The sequence below is a fragment of the Haemaphysalis longicornis genome, unplaced genomic scaffold (genome assembly GCF_048455015.1).
Source record: "Haemaphysalis longicornis isolate Haplotype H1 unplaced genomic scaffold, Haemaphysalis longicornis Haplotype H1 scaffold_1, whole genome shotgun sequence".
Taxonomy (NCBI): Eukaryota; Metazoa; Arthropoda; class Arachnida; order Ixodida; family Ixodidae; genus Haemaphysalis; species Haemaphysalis longicornis.
The window spans coordinates 348561009-348584629 of NW_027526203.1; the positions used below are offsets into that span (position 1 = coordinate 348561009).

General features: G+C 46.5%; 1 protein-coding gene across 6 annotated transcripts in view; it reads right to left on the reverse strand.

Annotated features, from left to right (window-relative positions):
• Positions 1-11155, reverse strand: part of LOC144153866 (regulator of chromosome condensation-like) — a 28449-nt gene extending 17294 nt beyond the window's left edge. Inside the window, exons 1-3 of one of the 6 annotated variants that reach the window (XM_077685617.1) lie at positions 10981-11155; positions 8716-8806; positions 5022-5218 (exon numbers count right to left, since the gene is read on the reverse strand). In XM_077685617.1, the coding sequence (XP_077541743.1) occupies positions 5022-5218; positions 8716-8800 (282 nt within the window). In that variant the 5' untranslated portion in view covers positions 8801-8806; positions 10981-11155. Of the gene's footprint in view, positions 1-5021; positions 5219-8715; positions 8807-9853; positions 9968-10047; positions 10230-10405; positions 10430-10767 lie in introns of those variants that run through there. The other 5 variants (XM_077685633.1, XM_077685626.1, XM_077685608.1 and 2 more) reach the window with 5 other exon arrangements.
• Positions 11156-23621: the final 12466 nt, after the last annotated feature.

Below are 23621 nucleotides of genomic sequence, written 5' to 3' on the forward strand. Positions count from 1 at the left end.
ACTGACACTACCAACTTTGTTGTAGGCTAAGCTGCACTAATGCACATAAGTAATACATTAAAGGAATCCCCAACAGGCGCCGTTTAGCCAGTGGAAGATCCCATATTAAAAAACGAATAAACACTAACATGTGTGAATATTCGTTTTAAATATTTGAGCGAATGCATCATTCAATATTCATTTCAATAAGAGTTCCAGTATAAGTATACAGGGCACCAACAAATATTTGAGGAGCTTTTTTTCTGAAATGAGCTAAATCCATCCAAACTGAATTTGAGAGAACAGCGAAACTTTGTTACGGGATCAAAAGGCAACACTGTCAAAGCTATTATGTGATACGTTTTACATGTCAGCTGGGGGAAGTTAATGACCACAAGTAATTAAAAATAATCAATTAATTAGTTGCTATAATTACTAATATCTTAAATAATTCATTCCACCTGACAATCCGAGCTGTCACGCAGGAACTCGCCAAGGACGCTGGTACGTTGCTTATATGACGTCAAGCCAAAACCACTCTCCCATCAGGCAAATGGGTTTGGCTCAGTTTGGTCTGTGCTGCAACAGGATCTGGCCCATTTTTGAACTGAAACACGACCTGCGTACACGTTCGCCGGGCATTATCTGACCTATTTTGTAGCAACCTGTTTTCTAGGGGAAAGTTGCTGTGTTTTTCTTGTCACTGCAATTTTGTCTGATTTGGTTTCGGTTTCTGGATTTGGCTCATTTCGGAAAAAAAAAAACTCCTCATTGGAGGATGAAAACGTTAAAACCTAGCCAAAGTTAAAAACCAGCATGTGTGTGTGTGCAGTTTCTCTCCTATTGTGCACACGTCTCAGGAGGACGGGTTTCATAGTTTTGTTCCCAACTACAGGTGCACATTAACCCTTCGCAGTCTGGAAATTTTACTCACTTTGTGGCCGTTCCGGTCTGCGGCTATTTTGCCAGTTTCTGGCACAAGAAAAACTGTGCTACAAAAAGCTCACGAGATATTTTTTTTTCTTGCATTCTGCTTTCAATTCCTTTACCAATATTTGAGCAGCGTGTGAAACCGCTCGAAGCATTCTCCTGGGTGCAGGCCAGGGTTTTTACTGCAGGTTTTTCAGAAAAACACAGTTTCCCTCCTGCCTCCTTTGTTTTTCTGTCGCTACAAACAGCACAGTCCTTGTTGCTCCATACGTGCAGACGGGCCCACTTTTTGGCTTGAGCCCTCAGGTCACCCACCAAATGTTGGATGAAGTTGCGGCGGTACTGCAGGTTTCCCTGAGCTTTCTCGCCATCATCAGCAGCTGTGTGCACCTCCAAATAGAACTATTGACAATGGAAACCTCTAGATGCCAGGAAAAAATGTTCTTTCGCCACCATTTCATTGTCTTTCAACAAAATGTGTAGCTCACAGAGTAATTATCCACACGGTGCTGTCTCCGCCACCGTCGTGGTCTTCCGTCACTCGCTTCTGTCGAATCACTGTCATCACTAGAGTCCGGAACTTTAGGCACGAAAAATTATGGTTTTAGGCGCCTATAATAGGCACCGAAAAGTGCCATTTAGGCATTTATAGGCACCAAATACTGTTGTTTAGGGCACATATAGGCTCAATTCATAGTTACTTCAACAGCATATTTTACAACAAATTTATGACTTGCAGTAAAAACAGCAGACAATTTAAGTCTTGTACAGTGGGAAAGTAATTCTATTCTATTTGTGAAAATCAGCCACACAAGAGTTACTATTTTAACACATTTACGTGAAATGCAGGGTGATTCGACAACAAAAGAAAAGCTTAAAAGCAACGGCAAGGCACATCGATCTCAATCATTTGCGGCCTGAAGTTGTACCTCATTTTGGTCGATAATTGTGTGCGAAAAAAACATCACTCAATGTTCACTGAAGTTGGACGAGTGTGCTTGTTCTTTGGGACGCTTCATGATTCCACCTGGAATATAATTATGTTTGGTGCTTGGGCAGCTCTTTTAGCACAGGGAATCCAGGAATTTTATGTCAGACAGGAATGGCTCTATCGGAAACCGGTCCTTTGGGGATTGTGGCGGGCAAGTCCTGGACCTTCGAAATGAGCTCAGCATTCTTAGTCAGAGTGGCGCAAAAGCTCTCAACTGCGGAAATGCTTTTTGCTAAGTGTGAAATAAGCACACAAATGTGCCAGGTCACGTTCAACTGTAGTGTGGTGTAGACAATTTCGGTTGCGACGCTTTTGTCGTCTGCAATGGTGTTAGTAGTACCGGCGAGTGTATTTGCAGTAAATTTCCGCCCTCATCCAAATTTTTAAGTCGTAGCGATGGGGTGTGGTGGAAGAGGCACAACCGGTAACTGCTGCTTGAAGACACAACTGCAAACCGAAGAAAGATCTTAACTGCAGGTATTTATTCGTTCACAGAGCAGAACGACCTGACCTGCTCAGCTCTTCACAGCACCGTTGAATCCCATAGATTCATCGGTGCCGTGGTTTTTATTGCGTTAGCAATGGAGGGGGCACATGGGCAAAAGTTCTCGCCGTTGGTACGCTGACACAGCGCGTCAGAAGGACATAGAATAAAACAGCTTGTGTAGACAAGGGTGACGTCGGCGTAAGGTTGGCTGCAGTTCGCTGCGTACAGACTCCCTCTGGCAGCTCGGCCGATGTGACGAGGTCTAGGTGGCGGTGGCTTGTGCACGGCTTGCGTTTCTGGGCTTGTTTGGCACGGCTCGCGGATTTTATTTGCGAACGGGGTACGACAAACACTTTGTTGCAGGTTCCTGAAGCGAGAACAGTCCTTGCAGACCAGCAACTCAAAAAACAAAAAAAAAAAAGCACATATAACACAAAAAAGGCTTTTTTAGGGGCTAGAAACCCATATAGTCAAAATAGGCGCTAAAAAGCCCATATAGTCAAAAAAGGCATTATAGGCACAATAAACTATTGCTTAAAATGCTCCCCTTCCCTTAGTACATGCTTATGTGTTAAATAGGCTTGATACGGACTCAAGGAAAAATAGGCATTTCGCCTAAAGTTCCAGTCTCTAGTCATCACTAACTGACAGAGGCACGCAGTTCTCTTCCTACTGAAGCCATCATCACTTTCGCTAAGTGCACCACCATAGAATGCACACGTGAAAACGCTCTGGAATCCAGAAAGCCCGCGCTGAACATTATGCTGCACCCTAGTGCAAAAAGAAAACTTCAACAAACAACTTATCTTTCAAGAGATGGCGCATCATGTACACAAAGAATGGGGGCGCATCGGCGTGAGAAAGACCGTGAAATTTTACGTTGTCGGGCGCAGCCCAACAGTGGACCGCTACAGCCGTGTTGCGCTCTTAAACAGACCACAAAGGGTAAACAGTGCCAGCACCTGACTCTTGTAACGAACATTGAAGGTTAAGCTGCTTCTTCTCCCGTAAAACATAATGAATAGTTGGGATGCGTCCACTACACGAGCCACGTCTGGGCTGGCATTTAGAAAAAGGAGTGAGTGTGGAAAGGGGCAGAACGCCCTTGAATCAGCATCTACCTGCCTCCACTGCATCTACCCCCACCCCAGTGTGTAGAGGTTATTAAGGGCATATTCACTGTCTTCTGTGGAATCAGCTGCACCAGGCCTTTCACACATTGGCACAGCTGTAACATGTCTGACAACAGCCTGAGCACAGCTAATATATTTCATGCTAAATGATGTATCACAAATACCGACAGTAGAGTCTTCAGTTACATCATTACTCAAGAAACCCTTTAAAAGCCGAGCAAAATTTCCCCTCGGCCAAATTTATTTTGAACACTTTGTACCACTAAGGTATCACTAAGGAAACAGGATCCAGTAGCTCTGTGGAATGTCTAGTTAAGAAATAAAAAATTAAAGCAGTTCCACTCAACGCAAAAGCTGTCGGGAAGTGTGGAGCCCACCAAGACAGGCTGCAGCACACTCTCTTGACTAGTTTCAATATCAACCTGGTGTTAATACTGAGAGTAGTCAAGAGAGGGTGCTGCAGCCCTTGAAAAGGCCTGCGGACACTGGATTGAGTTGACATTAATTAATGTGTTAATTCATGGTATATTTCTTATTTTATATTATTGTGTGCATGTGCAACAGCAGCATGCATGGCAACAGCACAAAGATCACCCCCAACACTTCGCATATCAGTAATGTGTCCCTCTGTGGCACAATGGGATAGACATTAGCTTCGTAACACGATTGATTGATTGATTGTGGGGTTTAACGCGCCAACGCAATGCAGGCGATGAGGCGCGCCGTAGTGGAGGGCTCCGGATTAATTTTGACCACCTGGGGATCTTTAACGTGCGCCGAAATCTTGTACACACGGGCATTTTTGCTTTTCGCCTCCATCAGAAAAGCGGAGCTTCGTAACACGAGGGACCCAGGTTCGATGCCTACCAGGGGAGGTGGTTTTCTTTACAAAGTCTCTGTTTGGGTGTGTGACACCATGAACCAGGACGAGCTATGACGACAAGCCGGGCCCCTAAAGTTCTCCTCACTTAATAAGTGTCCTGTAGAAGACGATTCTTCCCCAGCCAGTGTAGCATGCAAACAGCTATGAAGCAAAACAACACCCCAGCTGGCTGATCCACCACCCGACCAGGAGGGCAGAGAAGTGGTCAAGCTCCGCTCTATGCACTCCTCCTAGTGCGGCTGTGCTCGCACGTTCCCACGCTACCACCCAAGCAGCCGGCCGGAGGAGCTTGCTTGAGCTGCCCTCTCCGCCCGCTGAGATGTCATCTCTCAGTGGCCACAATGGCCATCTTTTGCGCAATTTTCGTTCCAAAATTGCTTATTGGTGCTGGTGAATATTTTAAGAGCCACAATATAAGAAAAAAGCATTTTCAAGAGGTTGAAATTTTTTGCTTCAGTGGGCCTTTAAAGGGGCCATGAGGACAAAATGGTACAACTTTGTTCAATTTGAAAGAATTAGCCTTTGGTAACTCCCGCAGCGCCATTCCGCCTTCAAAAGAAGCTGCTTTTTTTTTTTGGCACTATTCCCCAGCCATCTCTTACCACAACAGGGACCTACCTGACCGTCAGCCGTCAGGCACAGTGTGTGCATGCCCCCAGAAGTCACATCCACAATGTTGTCCAAAACAGGGATGGGTGTGAAGCGGGCCTTCTCCAGCACGTCTGGGCCCAGGCCAAGCTGGCCGACATCACCCTGACCAACGACGTACACCTGGCCAACAGCCTGGCGCCGCTCGACCACGACTGGCGTGGCCCCTGTGAGTAAGCAGATTTCAGGTGAGCACAGCTGACATGTGCGTGCAACTCTCAGGTGGCCACAAGAGCAGCCCCCCCCCCTTAAAGGGACCCTGCAACACTTGCCATCGACTACTAGTAATGTGTTTCGGGATAAAGTCTATTGTCCCAGAAATCTCCTCCCGCAAGAATTATGAAAATCCGTTCACAATTAACGAAATTATGCGCGATGAGAAATCGCGCATAATCGTTCCCTCTCAACTCGACCGCGGAACGCGACGAAAGCTTCGCGCTCTCTCCCGGAGAGGGGGGCGGCTCGCGGCGTTCTCTTCGGCGGCCTTCGATATATCACATGCCGGGTAGTTTTCTCCTTTTCTCCGCAACGCGAAGGGGCCTATTTCCGGTCTGGTGCCACAAAAAAGCAGGCATGGGTGCCTGCTCGCAAGTGCGCGCTCGGGCTGGTAGGGCGTTTTTGAAGCAATAAACGTTTGTAGTCGAGTGGTCCCGTTGAAAAGGAAGTATTGAGCTCATCACTCAAACTCCGCGCGCACTCAAAACACAAAAGAAATGGCAAAACTGTGCCTACAGGTTCAGGCATAGAAGAGGTTCGTACACAGCGATGACGACGACGGAAATTGGAGAATCTAGCCGCGAAGTTGACCAGTGACAGCCGATCGGACAGCCATGGCCTATGTGACGTCCCTTAGGCCATGCATAATGAGGACAACTGAAGAGAGAGCGGTTGGTTTTTCCGCGTCTTTCACATCGATTTGCGCGCTCACCGCTTCACGTGCACGTGTAATATTTGGCTCAGGTATTCCTGGCAGTGTAATCTAAACGTCGCGCAGGTTTACTTGCACTGCTCAAAGAGTGTTGCAGGGTCCCTTTAAGTTTTGCAGCTACTTGTGTGCAACCTCTGTCGAGAGATTTGAAGTGACACCAGTTTGCGACTCACAGAATCTCCCATCTTTTTGTATCACCTTACCGTGCCAGTAGACACCAAGCAGAGGGTGTTGCATGTGTGTGTGGGCTCTCATCTCCTTGGGAAAGCCCAACACTGACAGTTGGGCCTTGCGGCCATTGTCTAAAACCCCACCCTGGGTGCGGCCTTTGGAGATTTGGTTGATGTTGGTTGTTGAGGGTACCTTGTCCCCACGGCCTGATGACATATATCCTAGTTTATCCCGCATGCAACCTAGTCACCTAGCAATCGAGTGGACCGCTCTGCCTCCACCATAAGCAGCAGTCATCTCACTGTTGGGTACCCTGCCCTAAATAAGCCATATATAGGTAACCGAAGCATTAATGTATCATGCACAAATCCACGAAACCATGTGTGAGTCTTTCCACTACGTGGCTAGTACAGCTCAGTAGTTCTTGCTCTAGCATGGCTAGCTGGGTTCCACCAAGATCTTTAAACTGGCCCACAAGTTTTAGGCCATGGCAGAGTGTGCTGGTTCATACGACATGAATTCAACGGTTCTCAAGAACATTCGGGTTCCCGTGTTTGGATCTTCAAGCACCACATTGTCTGTTAGAAATCGTAATAAGACCAATGTTCAAGACCAATCCTTGAAATGATACGAAAACATCAAAAAATTATATGGCATTTTCTTCTTTGACCATTCCTCATCATTTCTGTCAGTTACACCGACAGGAACTTTCAGTGAGTTACAAAATGCAGGCTATAGGTGACCGGTAAAAAGCACAAAGGCTCATGGGTACATTGTCTGTTCCTGCGGAGACCCGCCACTTCCGGTTCGAGAGCTCTCCTGGCCTCCTGTACGCCGGCGGATTTCAAGCGCGTGTGTGCTTGTTTACCTGTTTCCGCCAGGAAAAAAATAAAAAACACTCATGCATCGCACATTCAATGTATAACAATGATGAATTCTACTAGGGGCTTCTTTGAAAGGTAAGCACTCTGTGACAAATAAACAACACACACACACGCGCCTGAAACCTGCCGGTGCATGGAAGGCCAAGTGAGACCTCGAACCGGAAGTGGCGGGAGCAGACGACGTACCCATGAGCCTTTGTGCTTTTTACTGGTCACCTATTATTTGCCAAGGTGTTCAACGAGCAATAAACATTCACTGTTTTTTTGTAGCCTTATGTTGCTTTTAAGTCTACCAAAAAAGAAAATTCACATAATCCAAAGATTTTCAAGGGTATAAAACATTCAAGGCCTTGAAAAGGCTTTTCTAAGTCAAGGGTTTTCAAGGACCTGCATGAACCCTGCCATGGGTGCTTTTTAAGCTCTATCGACACGAGGTCACTCCCAGCAGGAGATTAAACCTGCCACAATGTTCATAACAGCATTAGCAAAGCCTAGCCACCTCACCAATCAGTTTGAGTGGTTATGAACTGGCGATCAACAGGTTTAAATACGATGCCAGCCATGAAAGAAGAGCAAACTGGAGTGCAGCGTTTTCAACAGATTCTGTACAAGCACGCCTTTTGGCTTTCCCATATAACGGGAACAACAGCAGGAATAACTGGCCCCCAGATTACATCTCGATTTGTCACAGGCCTGCTCAAACCAGAGCGCCACATAGATCAGGTGCCACCATGGGTGCAAGACACTTATACCTACTCCGTCTGCAATTTCTGCAAGTGATGGTTACGAGAAGAAACGCTGATCTTGCAATGCGTTATCACGACACATAGGGATCTGGAGCCACCGCAGGTGCCAGGCATTTACACCTAGCTTAAACGCCGAGATTACACCTTGTCTATGTGCTGTGCCGTAGTGGAGGGCTCCGGATTAATTTTGACCACCTGAGAATCTTTAACATCCGCAGAAATAGCCACACCGCAGCCAAGATTGAACCTGTGCCTTTAGGCTAAGCCAGCGTTACATACTAATCTGTACTAGAGGGAAATCGGGTGCGAGTGTGTAGGCGAGCCGCACTTCAGCGAGAATGCAGCCAAGTACCATGGAGAGGTGTTCCATCGTTACTTGGCAAAGTCCATGCGACGAGACGATGGCATGCCCGATGGTAATGCTGCCATGGCGGAGCAGCACACCCTCTTAAGGTGTCACGCACTCCCTACAAGGACAGGGGTAGTCAGGCAACCTGTTGAGTAGTGCCTAATAGCTGAAGCTTGCCTTTTAAAAAGTGTGTGCTCATAACAAGTTTCTACACATGTGTATTGTATACATACATGCCTTTGCATCACTGTCACTTTCAGAAAAAATGCTAGAAATGAGCTCAGTGAATCCCGTTCACCCACTCACACTTGCAGAGGTCTTAAATAGTACTGTGGAGAATGTTTGGGGGTACTTTCTGGGCTAATAACAGCTGCTTCCATGAGTCATACATTTGTATTCCAACCGCAGCTTTGAGGCACCATGTGGCGAATTTTCTAGTGATTAATGTTTCGCTACAGTGAATGGCTCCTTTACCAGTTGCACTATGACAAATAAACATGTGATGAATGGGCTTTTTCAGCTAGTGTGCTACAACATGGCCTTAAAAGAAAGTAGTACACGTGTCCTCCTGAATAAACGAACACACCTTTTTCTTTTTTTGTACTCCTGGCAGCAGACGGCCCTGTCTCCAGGTCAACCGCAGCCTTCCTCTTTTGTGTTCGAGGAGCCATCTGAAACTGAAGCATAATGCACTGTTCTTGGACATGTTCTGTCACCATACGATATAAGTGCCCAAACCCCTTTAGTTTGGCTGTAAAGAACACAACACTCATGTTCTGGGCAGCATGTTCGCATCAAAGTGCCAAAAGCATGCAATCTGCTCTGCCTGTTTCCCACAAGCACATTTAAAACCACTGCCAAATTTCTCATCGACTAGGCCTGAAAAGCAGGGCGGGCCCACCGTTCTGGTAGGAAAAAAAGCCAATTACACTGGCAAGTCGAAGTTGCTCTAGTGCGACTGCATGCACAGCGGGATTGACGGTCCAAGTAAATAAAGAGGGGAACAATGTCATGTACTGCATGCATGGAATAGAAAATCTGTAACACACGAAATGCTACCGAACTTTTAAAACCTAATATCAGAGCACTGTAATGACACAAGTACCAATGAATAAGCACCTTAATAAAAAAAATATGTTAGAAGTTAAAAAATACCGGCAAGGTCCCTTCTTGACAAGGACCCTCAACCCCCACTTTGAAACTCAACATTCGGATATTCCGAGGATGTTTTTGCAGTGACTTCCCATCTGTAAAGGTCACAAAAATACCACGCCTGTGCAGACAGTTATACAAAGAGAGCGAGTCCGTCTACGGGAATGCAGTCTTGTAAACGAATGCCATCCTCCAAAATTAGTATAGCAGTTTGCTTAGGGAAAAAATGGATGTAACACATTATATCTGAGAGCCACGAGTTGCCAAAGTCGCTGCTAGCTACAGAATGGCTTGCAGAGTTAAGCAGGGTGTGCGGCAGGTCGCTGTAACGAACAGCTTGTGCCGGACACAAATCCAACACAAATGCGTCGACACGCACCAGCAAAACCAGAGGGCTTAGCTGTGAGCTACGGAGCCACCCTGCCCTCCCCAAAGCATCAGAAGCTAAATGCAACTTCTTTCTCTGCATTTTAACGCAGTTCCCCTAACACGGAACCATGGACAGTTCGACATATTGAGTACCACGAGAAAACAAAGATATTGAGAATATATTGAGTGTTGAGAAAACAAACTTGAGTAGCGGACGACTTCACATTCCTTAGCCACACTTTTAACATGGAAGAAAACCTGTTTTTTGACTGTTCCTCCATGGTTTTATTGATGACAGCATAACCCGGTAGAACGAAGGTGCACCACGTGCACCTTCATTCTAACTACGACATTCTACCAAGAGCGATTTGCTTTAGTTTTAAGAAATGAAGCTTACCTGCGGGAGCGGCTAGGACAAAGTAAAATGACTAAACTGAGAATTAGAACTTAAAATGAGATAAACGTTGAAGCTGCTGACAGAAAACACCTGGCACGCACACCGACACTGTTCGAACGTTCGAACGCGCGACTAGTTTACGCGATGTCGATGTGGCTCATGGATGGCCATGGAGGAAAGAAGCTTTTCTTTGGCTAACCTATGTTATTATTTCCTGAGTAACTCTGATTATTTCTCTGTGCCCATGGGCTAGCCAAGCGACCTGCCGCGTGGCCTGTGATCCTGCAACTTCACCGCACAGTTTTTTTAGAAGAAACTCAGAGAAATTTGTGCTTAACAAGTTGGTAGAAAACTTTACTTCGAAGGAAGATGGCCGGAAGGAAGGTGGCCCGTAACTACAGTGTACACTGTACCATTAACTTGAGCTGCCCCTGGGGTGCTGCTGTGAAGCGTTAAAAAACGAAGAAAAAAGACAAGAAGGGAAAGGAAAAAGAGGGAAACTCGAGGTACTGCGCCGCTGCGAATAGTAGAGCCCATTGGTAGGCCCCCGCCGCCGAAGTCAAATTATTCCACTATTAATGCAACTGCGGAAGTCCGATGTACCGCTCAGGCGGTACTTCGGAAGACGTCCGAGGGCGAGGATTCCTGAGGGCGAGAAGCCATGGTGCAGCGTTTGTAGCTGTCGAGCCTTGGCCTAGACGAACGCTGTCCCCCACTCACCTCCTTCTTCACTCTCTTTCCTTCGAAACCCCCACTTCCCTTCCCTGGACTGGGTTTTATGAGGGCGAACTCCCCGTTGAGTTCAACAATATCCCCAGTTCTCTCTTTCCTGCTTTACCACCACCAGTGGATGGAACAGCTCCCACCAGAGCTCGATGGCGGTCACTGCTCGCGTAGAGGAGTCCATGCAAGCAGCTTGTAGGTTGGGCGTACCTCACACCGCAAGCTTAATTGCAGCCAGGACTCGAGTTCGGTGCACTGAGTAGAGCTCTAGGTCCGCTCGATGAACGTCTCACACGTGTACGTCCAAGCTGTGAAGGGATGAACCAGGATTTTGTGGTCTGCGGGAACGCTGTAGCAGCGGGGCTGAGTGTGTGACAGACTGGACTTGGCGCCCCGACTGCGCGGATCGGGGTATGGTAGAGAGACAGAGCGGGCGCAAGTCATTTCACCTTTTCATTACCTGATAAGCCCGAGTGGTCAGGCGTCAAGTGTACTGTGAAATCGTGACCGCTAGCGTGCGAAACATACGATGACGTAACATACGAAGGCGCGCCTAGGTGACTACAGCTAGTGAATGCTTGCCGAGAGACGTCACAGGCCCTGCACGCCTCCTGCGAGTCCATGAAGATGCATGATAGCTGTGCTTTATACTAAGGCCTTCTAAACTGTGATGAGAGCGCAGGTGCTTGATTAAATCCAATATGGCATGGAGTTAGCTGTCCCGGTGCTGTGTCCAGGTTCTCTTATGGGTTGAAGTTTGCGTCCTTGTAACGTGTCGTCCTTATTATCCCACGCGGTGGCGAAGTTCGGAGGAGCATTACACATGGCCATCATCCTATGACGTTCCGTGGCAACGGCTTCGGATCTATCGGGGAAATGCGCTCCCATGGCGGTGGCTGTTGAGGTTGGGGGGAGGGGGTGTTGTACTTGTTGTACGCTGATGTCATTTCGCAAGCGTGTCCCTGAACGGGAATGTGGGCTGCAAGCGTGCGTTATCAAGTTCGATGAGGTCTGTAAAGGTATTTAACATGCTGCAGCTATTGCGAGCTGCTAAGGGGGTGTCTAGCAAGGTCTTTGTTGAGGTTCTTGTCAGATATAGCCTGGTAAAGTGCTCCGTACTACACGCGTGAAGGTATGGAAGTTTGGATGAAGCGGCACAGTTCTCGTTCTTTCACACCCCAGCTCGATTCGTCATCCGGCGCACGGAGACTCGCAGGGCAGGAAGAGGGGCTTCGGAAGTATGTTGAAGGCATGCATGGGGAGGGTGTGCTCCAGATCAGAGCACTGCGGAGGCCCGGGCTGACCCAAAATCTCTAGTCCGGCCCGCGGGCCGCACCAGGCCGCTCGAAGCGTTTATCAGCGGGCCCGGGCTCAATGCCCCGAGCCCGGGCCGGGATATATATGGCTCGAAGCCATAGGCTCGCTCTGGACTCAGGCTTAAGCCACAGGCCCAGGCTGTTAATATCTCCGACGTAAAGCGCACAAAATACCATTAAAAAATGGCAGTATCTCCACTCCGTGGATGATGGCAATCGAGGGTGCGGAATACGGGGACTCGATATGACATCCAAGTTGCGCCCCGAGTGACATCCGATTTGCACCCCAACCGTCATTCGATTTGAGCCATGAGTTGTCCCTTGATTATTCCCTAACTCACGGCTCAAATCGAATTTCGCTTGATTTCTGCTTGATGGTGGTGTGTGCGCGGATGGGCGCGGACGGACATTGGAAGGTCCTAAGATACTCCGCATCGTCAAAGGCGAGGGACTAAGCCGTTTAACTCTGAGGTAATAACCCACGGTCGTAGCCCAATGGGCAAGACGACTGACACTAACTGTCTAGTCTACCAGACACAGGCTCCTGCGGGTGCCTGTGTGATTTTTTGCAACTGTAAATGCAATGCACATGGACATGGACGGACATTGTGCGGTGCTAAGGTACTCCGCACCTAAAAGAATGTCCTGATTTACTTCTACTTTTCGTCGTAGCATCATTTTAAAAATGTTTTTTGCTAGATCTGATAGTCACTGCACTCTTATTTTAATTGCATTTTATACACAGTAAAAGCTCGTAAAAGCTCCCTAGAATGAATGAACATCGCGCCACACTGCGCGGGCAGAACACAAAGCAGCTACCTCTGGGCTCGTTGTCGTGAATTATGCGCTACTACACTGACTACACGCTTGTTATGCACGCCACGTGATCACAAACCCAGACCAGTGACCGCGGCACAACGAAAACCTGCAACGGCATTCGCCGGAACACTGAGCCTGACGGCGCAGCGCCCGCTGAGGAAGCGAAATAAGCTGTCGCAGCAGTTTAGAGCAAGCGCCACGCTGTTGTTTTGTAGCATGAGCTACACTGGCCGAGGTTGAGCAGTTTCGCGTGGCTCCTGGAGAGCCGCACTGTGCATGCCCGAGCAGCAGCGACGTCACACGGCGCACAGAATGTTGCTCGCTGCCCAGCGTCTCTCTCACACCCCACCCGCCCAGCGTCTTCACCGACCTCCGTTCCGCAAGTGGCGGCCCGGTATACTTGATGAGGGGTGGCCAGGTGCGGAACCGATGGCTCGTGCGTCGCAGCAACACCGGCGTGCGCCTGTGGAACCAGCTTAGCTCTGGGGCGATTGGTGACGCTGCGCCGGAGCCGCTTGATAAATATACATGTGTCACATAATGCGTATACCGTGTGTGTCATTGAAGCAGCTGTAAGCATGATAATCAAGCTAATCCTAGACAACCAGGAAAGCTAAGAATAACCAGCCAGGATATACGTAGCTCACGCTACGTATATCCTGGCATAGCCGAGCTAAGCCACGGCTAATGTTTTTGTTTCGTTCTTTTGCATCTCAAGTAAATTTAATTTGGCTTTGCAACACATTGTAATCATTCTGGGCAGACTTCTTCGGCGAGTAGCGATGGAAACCAGGTATTCCAGTACGAATGAACCGTTCTTGATGCAGACCCGTCCGGATTATCGGGAGTTATCCCCCATAGAAATGTACAGGGCTGTGCTGGGATTAGGGCGTCAGTTCGAATGAACCGTAAATTTAAATTACCCGAATTCGAATTAACCAGCTTTTACTGTACTACATCAATATTTTATATTTCGGGGTATAACAAATTAAAGGTACGATTATAACGAACGCCGTAGCGGGGAACAGAATAATTTAGACAACTTGGAGCTCTAGTACTACATGTGCATTTGAGCACCCACCCAAGTTCGGCTGACATGGCCGAGAATCGAACTCGCGTGTTGGAATAACAGCACCGCCGAGCAACTACTGCAGATAAAACATTTCAATCCACGTACAGTACTCGTAGATTGAAACGCGGCATCAAAAACTTCAGCATAACTTGTGCCGAGACAACCACGTGATGTCACCAAGAATGTGGTCAACAAAGGTGAAGATGACTTTGACGTAAGAATACAACATTCCGTATGCTCCGTGTCTTCTGGGCGTACCGTGTTGACCGAGACCCGACTAGGCACTTGCGCATTCGTTCCGGTAGGGTGGATTAGTTCCACGGGATGGCCCTTGCCATGTCCGCGCATATCGTTATGGTCCTCCTCGCTGTGCCCACGCGCGCAGGCGCAGTTTGGTCCCGGTACTGATGGTACACACACAACGGGGGGAGCATACGCAAGGAGGACACACCCCACCGTAACGAATGCGCGGACATGGCTAGGCCCGCGGAAAAGCCTAGTCAGGTCCCGGTCAAGATGGTACACCCGGAAGACACGCAGCATACGGAATGCTAAAACTTTCTATTGCGCCGATGGGTCGTGAACTGAAGACGGTTATGCTGAAGTACGTGCACTACTTTAAATTTTCGCATTTCAATCCATCAGTGCTGTACCCACCAGATGCTCCGTCTGTTTATTTATTCTCTATATGAAAGGCATTCAACTGAATATAATAAACAGATTTCCTTCAGTGTTTATGCCCGAGCCTGGTCACACACACGCGGGCCCTCCTTTGGCTTAGAAATGGGCTCGGGCCGGGCTTAAGTGCAAGCCCAGGCCGGGCCGGTGCTGTGTTATGGGCCCAGGTTGGGCTTTATGCTCGGGCGAGGCCCGTTCAGTGCTCTACTGCACATAATCGCCGATGGTCAGGATTATGATAATGTGGGTGGTGGTGGTGGTTGTTTTGTTAGATCGGGCAGTGTTAGCCTGGCAATGTGTGCTGGCAATTGCTTAAGGACACTTTGTGCTCGATTCGCATTTTTCTTAGAGTTCATGCATGCCAACCGTTCGCTTTTTTTCTATTTGCATTTTGTGGTTCTAGAAACCACAGTTGCGTTTTTTTTTTTTTTCGGCGTGTAAAAGGTTTTTCTACAAAGGGACGTCGGCCCTGGCTTTTCCAACCGAGTTGTTGTTCAAACACCGCTTTTTAAAAGTAAATCCACTTCACGAATCCTACATATTGTAATAAAATATTATAATTGCGGCAAATATTTGTTTGGTTAGGGAACAGCAAACGTGCGTATGCATTTGCTTGCACTCGAAATGCGATTGCAAGCGCCTTCCTGCGTGTTGCAATCGGCCTTATGGATAAAATTATGGGAAGAAATTCATTTACTCCCCAGCAAAACTAAAACAAACAAAAAAAAAGAAATGCCAGTTACAAGTTATAAGAAAAAACCACAGGACGTGTGCTCTGGCAAAACAACTGTTGCGCTTGGAATCACTAGCTAGTTTTTTTCTGGTTTTTGAGCCATGACTTCCATGCCAAGACCAGGGCTGAGCCCCTTCGTTTTGACAACAGGGTATGACCCCCCCCCCCCAAGTGGAAAACCTGCATAAAACCTGCATGACATGGTTCATTATACTGATTATTGCGTGTGTGCCATGCGTCAGCTGTGCATGCCTCGTCTAAGCTAGAATATTTCAAGGATGCGGATTGCGGCCAGCTCTCCGCTGTACTCTCAGTCGAAGATGTGGCTGGATAATTTATTCTTGGCAGTCTTCGACTCCGAACGCATGCCTCCATGTACAAGCTAGAAGACTGCCACAGGGGCTGTTGACAGGTCGCTTTTGTTTGGGTATCTGATGGTGTAAAGGGCGCCCTGGAGGGCTGTTCTCAGTTCACGGCGGTTCTTTGGGCGAGCCGCTCCAGATCAAATTTCCTGTAGAGCCAGTAGAGGCGTATAGGCCGACTTAGCCGTGTCTTGTGCGCAAGTTTCGTGTCATCCATTATCAGTGCAAAAAAGCGGAACTGTCTAACTGTGGATAAACTAAGCAAAGTGTTATTCATAAACCGCAATCTACATGTCATGTGGTAAAATAACATTCTTGTATACTGTTTTCCAGAATACTTTTGCCTCACGTCAAAGCTCACTAGTAGAAAGCATTTGCGATTTTTTAATGACAATGAAGCCAATTTTTTTTTTGCAAATAAACCGGACACTTTAACAAAGGAAAGGTCTCCATAACAAGGAAGAGTTCCCGTACTTAAATTAAGTATAATTTAAATTATGCCTACTACAGGTTGTAGAATAAATGAAACGCTGAGCCGTTCAAATGAACCGGTTCACTTCAGTGAACTGAGCCGTTTTGTCCATCTCTACGTGCAAGCGATGTCAACAACATCAGATAAATGCCGCCAGTGGCCGTAGGTGGCACTTGTTGTTTAGGCGCCGGTGTCACCACCATACCAGCACACGGAGCCTATGTGCAGACTCCAGTCAAGCTGGCTACCCCAAGGTATTTTTCAAGAATAAACCTGAGGAATGCTGTGTTGGCAGTAACAGTGAGTGATATTAAAGGAAGTAGTGGTCGGAATTACCAGTCACTTCTACTTCTCCTAGTTCTCTGCACAAGCTGTGCCACGTAGCACAGACTGCTTCGTTTCAGTTCTGTCGCCTCGTAACAATATTGTGGGATGCACTTCAGTCCAACACCCACCACTTTGTTGGAAAAATATATTCGTAGCATTAGCTGCAGTCTTTATTCTTGTTCACAATATTCAGCAGCTTCATGATTTCTACAGGATACGTGTCAAATTACACGGCATTACATCAGATCTGTACGTGCATGCACACACCTCCGATTGCTTGCGTATATTAAAACAAGGCGATGTGGGATATTCACGAAGTCGGTATCCCCCCCCCAGATTCCTCCTCAAGTCTACTGGAGACAACTTGCACCATGGCACATGGCATAAGGTTAGAAACGGGACTGAGCTACAACGTGCGAAGCTGAAGCTCCGCGGCCTGTGGCGACCTGAATGAAAGGCCACAGTAATATTAAAAGAAAGTTAAGGGTACTGGGGTTGGATTAGTCCGAATAATTCCACTCTTCTTCCCATTTAGACGTACAGATGACACGCAATTTGACTGCATCTCCAAGTAGACATCAAGGCATGCACCTGTAACAAAGCCCCCTCAATCACCAGTAAAGTTTTTCATCTTCATGCAATATACCAAGTCATTCAAGGCTACTACAATATCAGTAAATGCTTGTCCCTCAGGGAAGCAACTTTAGAAATTTAAACGAATAAAAGCGTAACCAAAAACATTTTCGAGCGCCTCTTTCTGATCAGTAGATAATCACGTCGAATGTAGACACCGAAGTGAATTCAACGAAGTCTTATGGGTGTTTTGTGTAGCTTTGCCAATTTAATTCTCCAGCAGGGTTCGTACGGGCTTCAAAAGCAAAAATTCAAGGGTTTTCAAGGACTTCCAAGGACCAGAAAACACATTTTCAAGGTCCCCATCTTAGGTTTTATCTGGGAATATTTATATCTTTTTCAACACAATGCAAAATTTTGATATTGCCTAATACCTAAGAACATTAATGCACATTTAGATAGGCGCTATGGGTTCATGAATGCTCCCCCAGCTTTATTTTTTATTTCAGTTTATATTTAGAGGTTTTTCTTTTTTCTTGGTGTTTTGCTGAGGCTGTTTGATTTCAAAACTTAGTTAAAGTTGCCTGAATCTCCTGCTTTGTCAGCAAGAGTATCAGCTGAAATTAACTCGGCAAGTGTTGCTGCAAGGCAGGATGAACTATGTACATCAGGGTTCGTACAGGCTTCAAAAGCAAACATTCAAGGGTTTTCAAGGACTTTCAAGGACCACAAAACACATTTTCAAGGTCCCCATCTAATGTTTTATCTGGGATTATTTATAACTTTTCCAACACAATGCAAAAGTTTTTTTATTGCACAATATCTAAGCACATTAGTGCACATTTTGATAGGTGCTAACGGGTTCGTAAATGCTCCCCCAGCTTCATTTTTTTATTTCATGGCTGGTATTTAAAGGGTTTTTTTTTCTTTGTGTTTTGCTGAGACTGTTTGATTTCAAAACTTAGTTAATGCTGCGTGCATCTCCTGCTTTGTCAGCAAGAGTATCAGCTGAAATTAAATCGAGCAAGCTGGCTTTCACTGGATTGTATCATGATATAGATTGGATTGACAAGTGCCTGCTCCTAATGTTGCCTCGTAATAATGAAAATCTACCAAACTCGTAATTTCATGCAATACACTGAAACTGGATTGTTACAATGTTTTTTTACATTTGTTAACACCTAAAATCCACGACAAACACTTTAAATTCTTGTGAAAAAACAGGGCCATTGATTCTCTCCGGAAAAATCAAGGGTTTTCAAGGACCATTTAAAAATTCCAGGACTTTCCAGGCCTTGAAATTGACACTTATAAATTCAAGGGTTTTCAAGGTTTTCAAGGACCTGTGCGAACCCTGGTACATGTCCACCATTTGCACGTAAAAGCAAACGCAGATGGAGCGTATGAGGCACAGCAAACATGCAATGAAAGGCCATCCACAGACTAGATGGAACATGCAAGATAGAGAACAGAAGGCGGCTTTCACAGGATTATATCGCGACATGAATTCTATGGAGGAGTGCTGCTCCCAATGTTGCCTCGTAATATTGAGAATCCACAACTCTTAATTTCACGCAGTACACTGAAACTTGATTGTTACAATGTTTCTTTACATTTTTAACACCTAAAAATTCACGACAAACACTTTAAATTTTTGTGAAAAGATAGGGCCATTGGTTCTTTCCAGAAAAATTAAGGGTTTTCAAGGACCCTTTAAAAATTCCAGGACTTTCCAGGCCTTGAAATTTTCACTTCTAAATTCAAGGGTTTTCAAGGACCTGAGCGAACCTTGTCCAGCTATATGCAAGTCTAGACCGAAAACACAAAAAAAATAAGACCACGCACTTTTAGATGTGCTCCATTCACTACTGCAGTGATTGTCGCAATGGTTTACAGTGCTTTTGATGCAGCCTTCTCTTTTCAACACCATCACAGTAAAAATTAAGTTCAATAATACAGGCTACTCAGCTAACTATCCTTCCAATCCATTAAAATTCCCCCTGCAGGCTTTCAATTGTTATCTACAAAGCAAACAAGCGGAAAAGTCGGTGCAGGGGAAAAGGCTCATTTAAGGGGGGAGGTGGGGATCGGAGCAAACTTTTTTATTTTTTGACATAGAGTAATGAAATTTGGTAGGCACATTGGAAAACACTCCAAATGGTGAATTTTGAAATTTAAAAATGATACCTTCAGTAGTTTTTGTGTTACAGAGGTGTACATGTTGTCCGCTCGTGGAAAGCCTAGCAAGGTATTGACATATGGTAGGATGTTCAGAATACTTTTAAATTGTAGTCAAAAGAACACTACAGGGTATGACATTCTTCGAATTTTTTTTACACCCTTCATTTTTTTTACAGAAAACATTATTTTCATTTGTAACCAGTAGTATACAGCTGACTTGGCCGTAAATGTCACTTAAAAAAATATCTAGGCCCTAAAATGAAAATCCGAGAATGTCATACCCTGCAGAACTCTTCAAGGATTGAAATAAAACAAACAGTGTCAAAATCCGCCCAGTGGTTGCCATGCTATCCTTTCCACGAGCAACGAAGAACTCGTAAAACGCACTTTTGAGAAAACGGCTCTTGAAGTTTACGAAGACTTCACGATTTTTCAAACTGCACCAGCAGCATAGTCCTTGCTGTCCTTGCTTGGGGACAACCTCAAAGACCTTTGCCCTTCGATTTGGTGCATCTGGGAGGCCTTTCTGGCCAATTGAAGGTTTTTATGTGCAGGCCTTCTGATGGCAGAAGCACCAGTTTTACACCTAGTGTACCACAAAGTTTGCTATGGGCTACTAGGGTACCTAAACTTTACTTGATGTATGCCTAATGCATAACTGTCTCCAAAATGAAGAGTAAGGCATGGTTTCGTTTTATATTAGTAATATTCCAGCAGGCTTTCAGCAGATTTCTGGGTTTCATAACATTGCCAAAGCTACAGCTTAGTACATGAGGCTGTTCAGTGTCAAAAAGTTATATCTGGGCATCACAAGCATAAGATGAGCTATTTGAAAGTAGAGTATAGTTTTTTTACACAATTACAACATTGATTATTATTAGCATACCATGCTCTTCACCTTCAGGAGAATCAATCATTGCAAGATAGACAACAGAATTGCAAAAGTTAACATTGCGAAAATAGAAAACCCAGTAAAAATATCGAATTGTGAATGCTGCACCCTTACGGCGTCTTTTCTAATTTATTTAACACTGAAAGTATGTAATCCCAGACTTCGTTGTACGAACTAGTTTAGAGCCACGGCAAAAGTTTCTCAAATAAGCTAGGTGACGGTTCATTGCACCCCCCCCCCCCCCTCCCCCCTTCAAACCCCTACGCGCGCGTTCCCCACGATCGTAATTTAGGTAACCTTGATATGGTTGGTCACTTCGCTTTTCCCATTAAATTTCACTTCCCGTACATCAATTATTATTACTCGCGTCCAATAGCAACCGCTCCCGCAATCGGCCGCTGCCCGAACACGTCGCGCCAATGCAGCGCGCGCCGCAACTTCTGGCGAGTCGGTCATTCCCTTCCCGAAGCTCGCAAACACGCTGTGTAACACAGCAATAACTCAGCGTTTTATAACATCGCAATGCTCACAATGCGTCCAAAAGTTCGCTTCACGAACCGCAATTGTAGGCGCACGCACCGCGCTTCCCACTCAAGGACAGACCACGGCGACGTCGCGGGCACGTTTTCGATGCGTCTTTCGAGCCGCGCACTTCCCTATCTGGCGCACGATCTCAACATTATCGCCGCGATAACAGTAATGTCACTGCTCAGTACCGCAACAGATAAAACGAGTAAACTGCTACCGAGTCGACCGGGAAACCTTGAAAACATCGGGAGCGCAGTGCGCGTAAAATGCGCAGCAGCCCGGCGGCCATGTTTTTGCTGGCATGGCGGCGCCCAATCAGGAGAGCCGTATCTAAAAACGCGGCCGGACAACCAATCGCGTGTTACCATCTATCGGTTGCTTCGTTTCACTATCTTTCTCTTTCTGCCGTTTGTGCGTTTGTGAGCGAGCGATGACAAAAGGAGCGACCGGAAAACGAAAGTTAGAGTCGGCCGATCTAACGCGACCAAGATGGCGGCGCCCGGTAGCGTCGTTCCGGAGATACAGCGCTGCGAAAATTGCCGTGTTTTCGTCATTTTGAGGAAATATTTTGCCACCTCAGCCGATATAAATATTTTTCTTTGGCACTTCGCGATCGTTTGCGGCGGGGAAACTTTGTGAACGCATAGAATATAAAACGTGCAATCCGAAAATGTGAGTTCCGAAAAAACGATTTTTTGGTCACTTTTCGAAATCTGATCCCCGCGTCCCCCCTTAAACTTTTTTAGGGTTAGCACCGACCAAAATGACTCTGAACATATCCCACACCCTTTAGACTACCCTGGCAAAATTATTGATGTGTCAACTCCCTTTAATGCACACCAATTTAGTCAGTGCTGGAGCATAGATGGCAACATCCCATTTCGATAGCACCCATGACAAGCAACGGCCGGCTGCACCAGTGTGCTTACACTGCTCTAGGCAACCAAGCCATAGGCGGCTTTTGTGTCCCCGACATCGAGGCACCCACGACTTCTACAGCATGAAAAAGCCGATTTATTGCAGCCTCCACCCCCAAAACATCCAACCAGCTCATCTTCCTGCATTTCCTCGTCTACTGCCCGATTTCCCGCCTCCAGTAACTGCTGCCTTGTTCAGCTTAGCACCGAGACAAGTGTCGCTTTTTTTGTGCGCACAACTCAAGGACAGCAGTTTCACACAGCCCAAACCAAATTAGCTTCCACCTTTGGGCTGTAGAAAAACTGGATGATTGCAAAGAGACAAGTACGAGGAAATCAAATTTACATACTTTGGGAAGCAAAAGCCGACATTTTGCTTGAAAATGTTTCACTAAGCTAAACAGTAAACATGAAACATATTTCCAGTTATTTCGCCTGAATTTTACAGGATAGCAGTACCAGTGGTGGAAAAGACATTGGCTACTTGGAGCACACTTTCTAGCTTTTGGAGCAAATTCTTTTGGACCACTTAAACTTTCTTGTAAGGACTACCACTCTGAGCCATAAAATTCTTCAACACTCAATTAGACAAAAAAAAAAAAAAGGAACCACACAGACCATAAAAGCACTAAAGTAAGCTGTTAGCTGGTTTCTTAAATTTCAAAGAATGTAGGTTTGAAAAAGCTTCCGAGAGCTTCCTCTGGCCACTTTGCACATCAGCAAATCACTTTCTGCTTATGCCTCAACATCTTAGCTGAATCGATTCCAGCCTGCAACTCTTACTCTTCGCCAGCCTTGCATGTAGCACTGGAATCTACAGTTCATACCACAAGCTGCACGCAGCACTGTGGAGGCTACATTGTTAATAAGCACCCACTGAGGGGCGGCTAATTCACCGCGAAGGGGGTTTTGAAAGGTCCTTTCAGAATCCCTTCACGGCAGGTCAAACCACAAAGCCCCAGCGCCTATTCTCTCTTTCCTTCGCGGAGGCTGTAATGACAACAATGTAGCCTCCGCAGTGCTGCATGCAGCTTGTGGTATGAACCATAGCTTTGATTTCTTGCTGCATGGATCTTCCAATGCTTGGTTTTCAAGTTGCTGCATCTGGCGCTTCCAAGAGCCCTTCACAGCTCTGACGAGCTCTCCACTCAGGGGCACTGCTGCTGCATTGCGGCCAAATCTTTGCAATCAAAACTTCGCTGGTTTTTGATGCCTTGAAAAATTCTAGTGAAGTCTGCTGCTGGCCATCTCACGCAGGATCATAATCCCTCTTGGCCATTGTATGCCGCGCAACAAATTCGATTGGTCAGATGGATTTCTTGAATCATCTAATCGTGGAGCCAAATACCACCTCACCAAATTTCCACTGTTGCCGTCCTCTTCCCAAATGTAGTGCAACACGTTTGTCGGGTTGGAGGCAAGGTTCCCACGATCACGGCAGCCATTAGGCACCAGAGCACCCACACGTTGCCTCCCAGGCTTATGCAGTGCAAGCATAACCTACTGGGCCCGAGGCATGCAACTCCGGAAGAACAGCGCTTTTTTGCCATAATTGGGCGCATGATTTCGAAGAGTCTTGACCGGGCGCCGTGCTCCCCAGAATGTCATCACTGCAGCCACATGGCATGGAGAAGCGGGGGTGTCAATGCGCAAATCTTATCACCCAATCGGCTCTCCACAGGCATGACCAAAGGTGTCAGCAGCCCTACAAAGCCATTAGTCGGCCGGTTAAATCAGTGGTCCAAGGCATAACATGTGCGCATGTCACGGCCAACCAAGAAATAGAAAAACTGAAGCGCCCAGGCGCCACCTCTACATTCAGTTTCGTTTTCGCTCCCAGTACAAGCCACCATTACCATACCTTAGCAAAACTGGACGCCACTCACTCCCGATGAATATATCTCCTCACACACTCACAATCTGCCCTCACAACTCGCACGAGAGTGAACACGGCAGTCCCTCCACGAGTCACGACACTGAA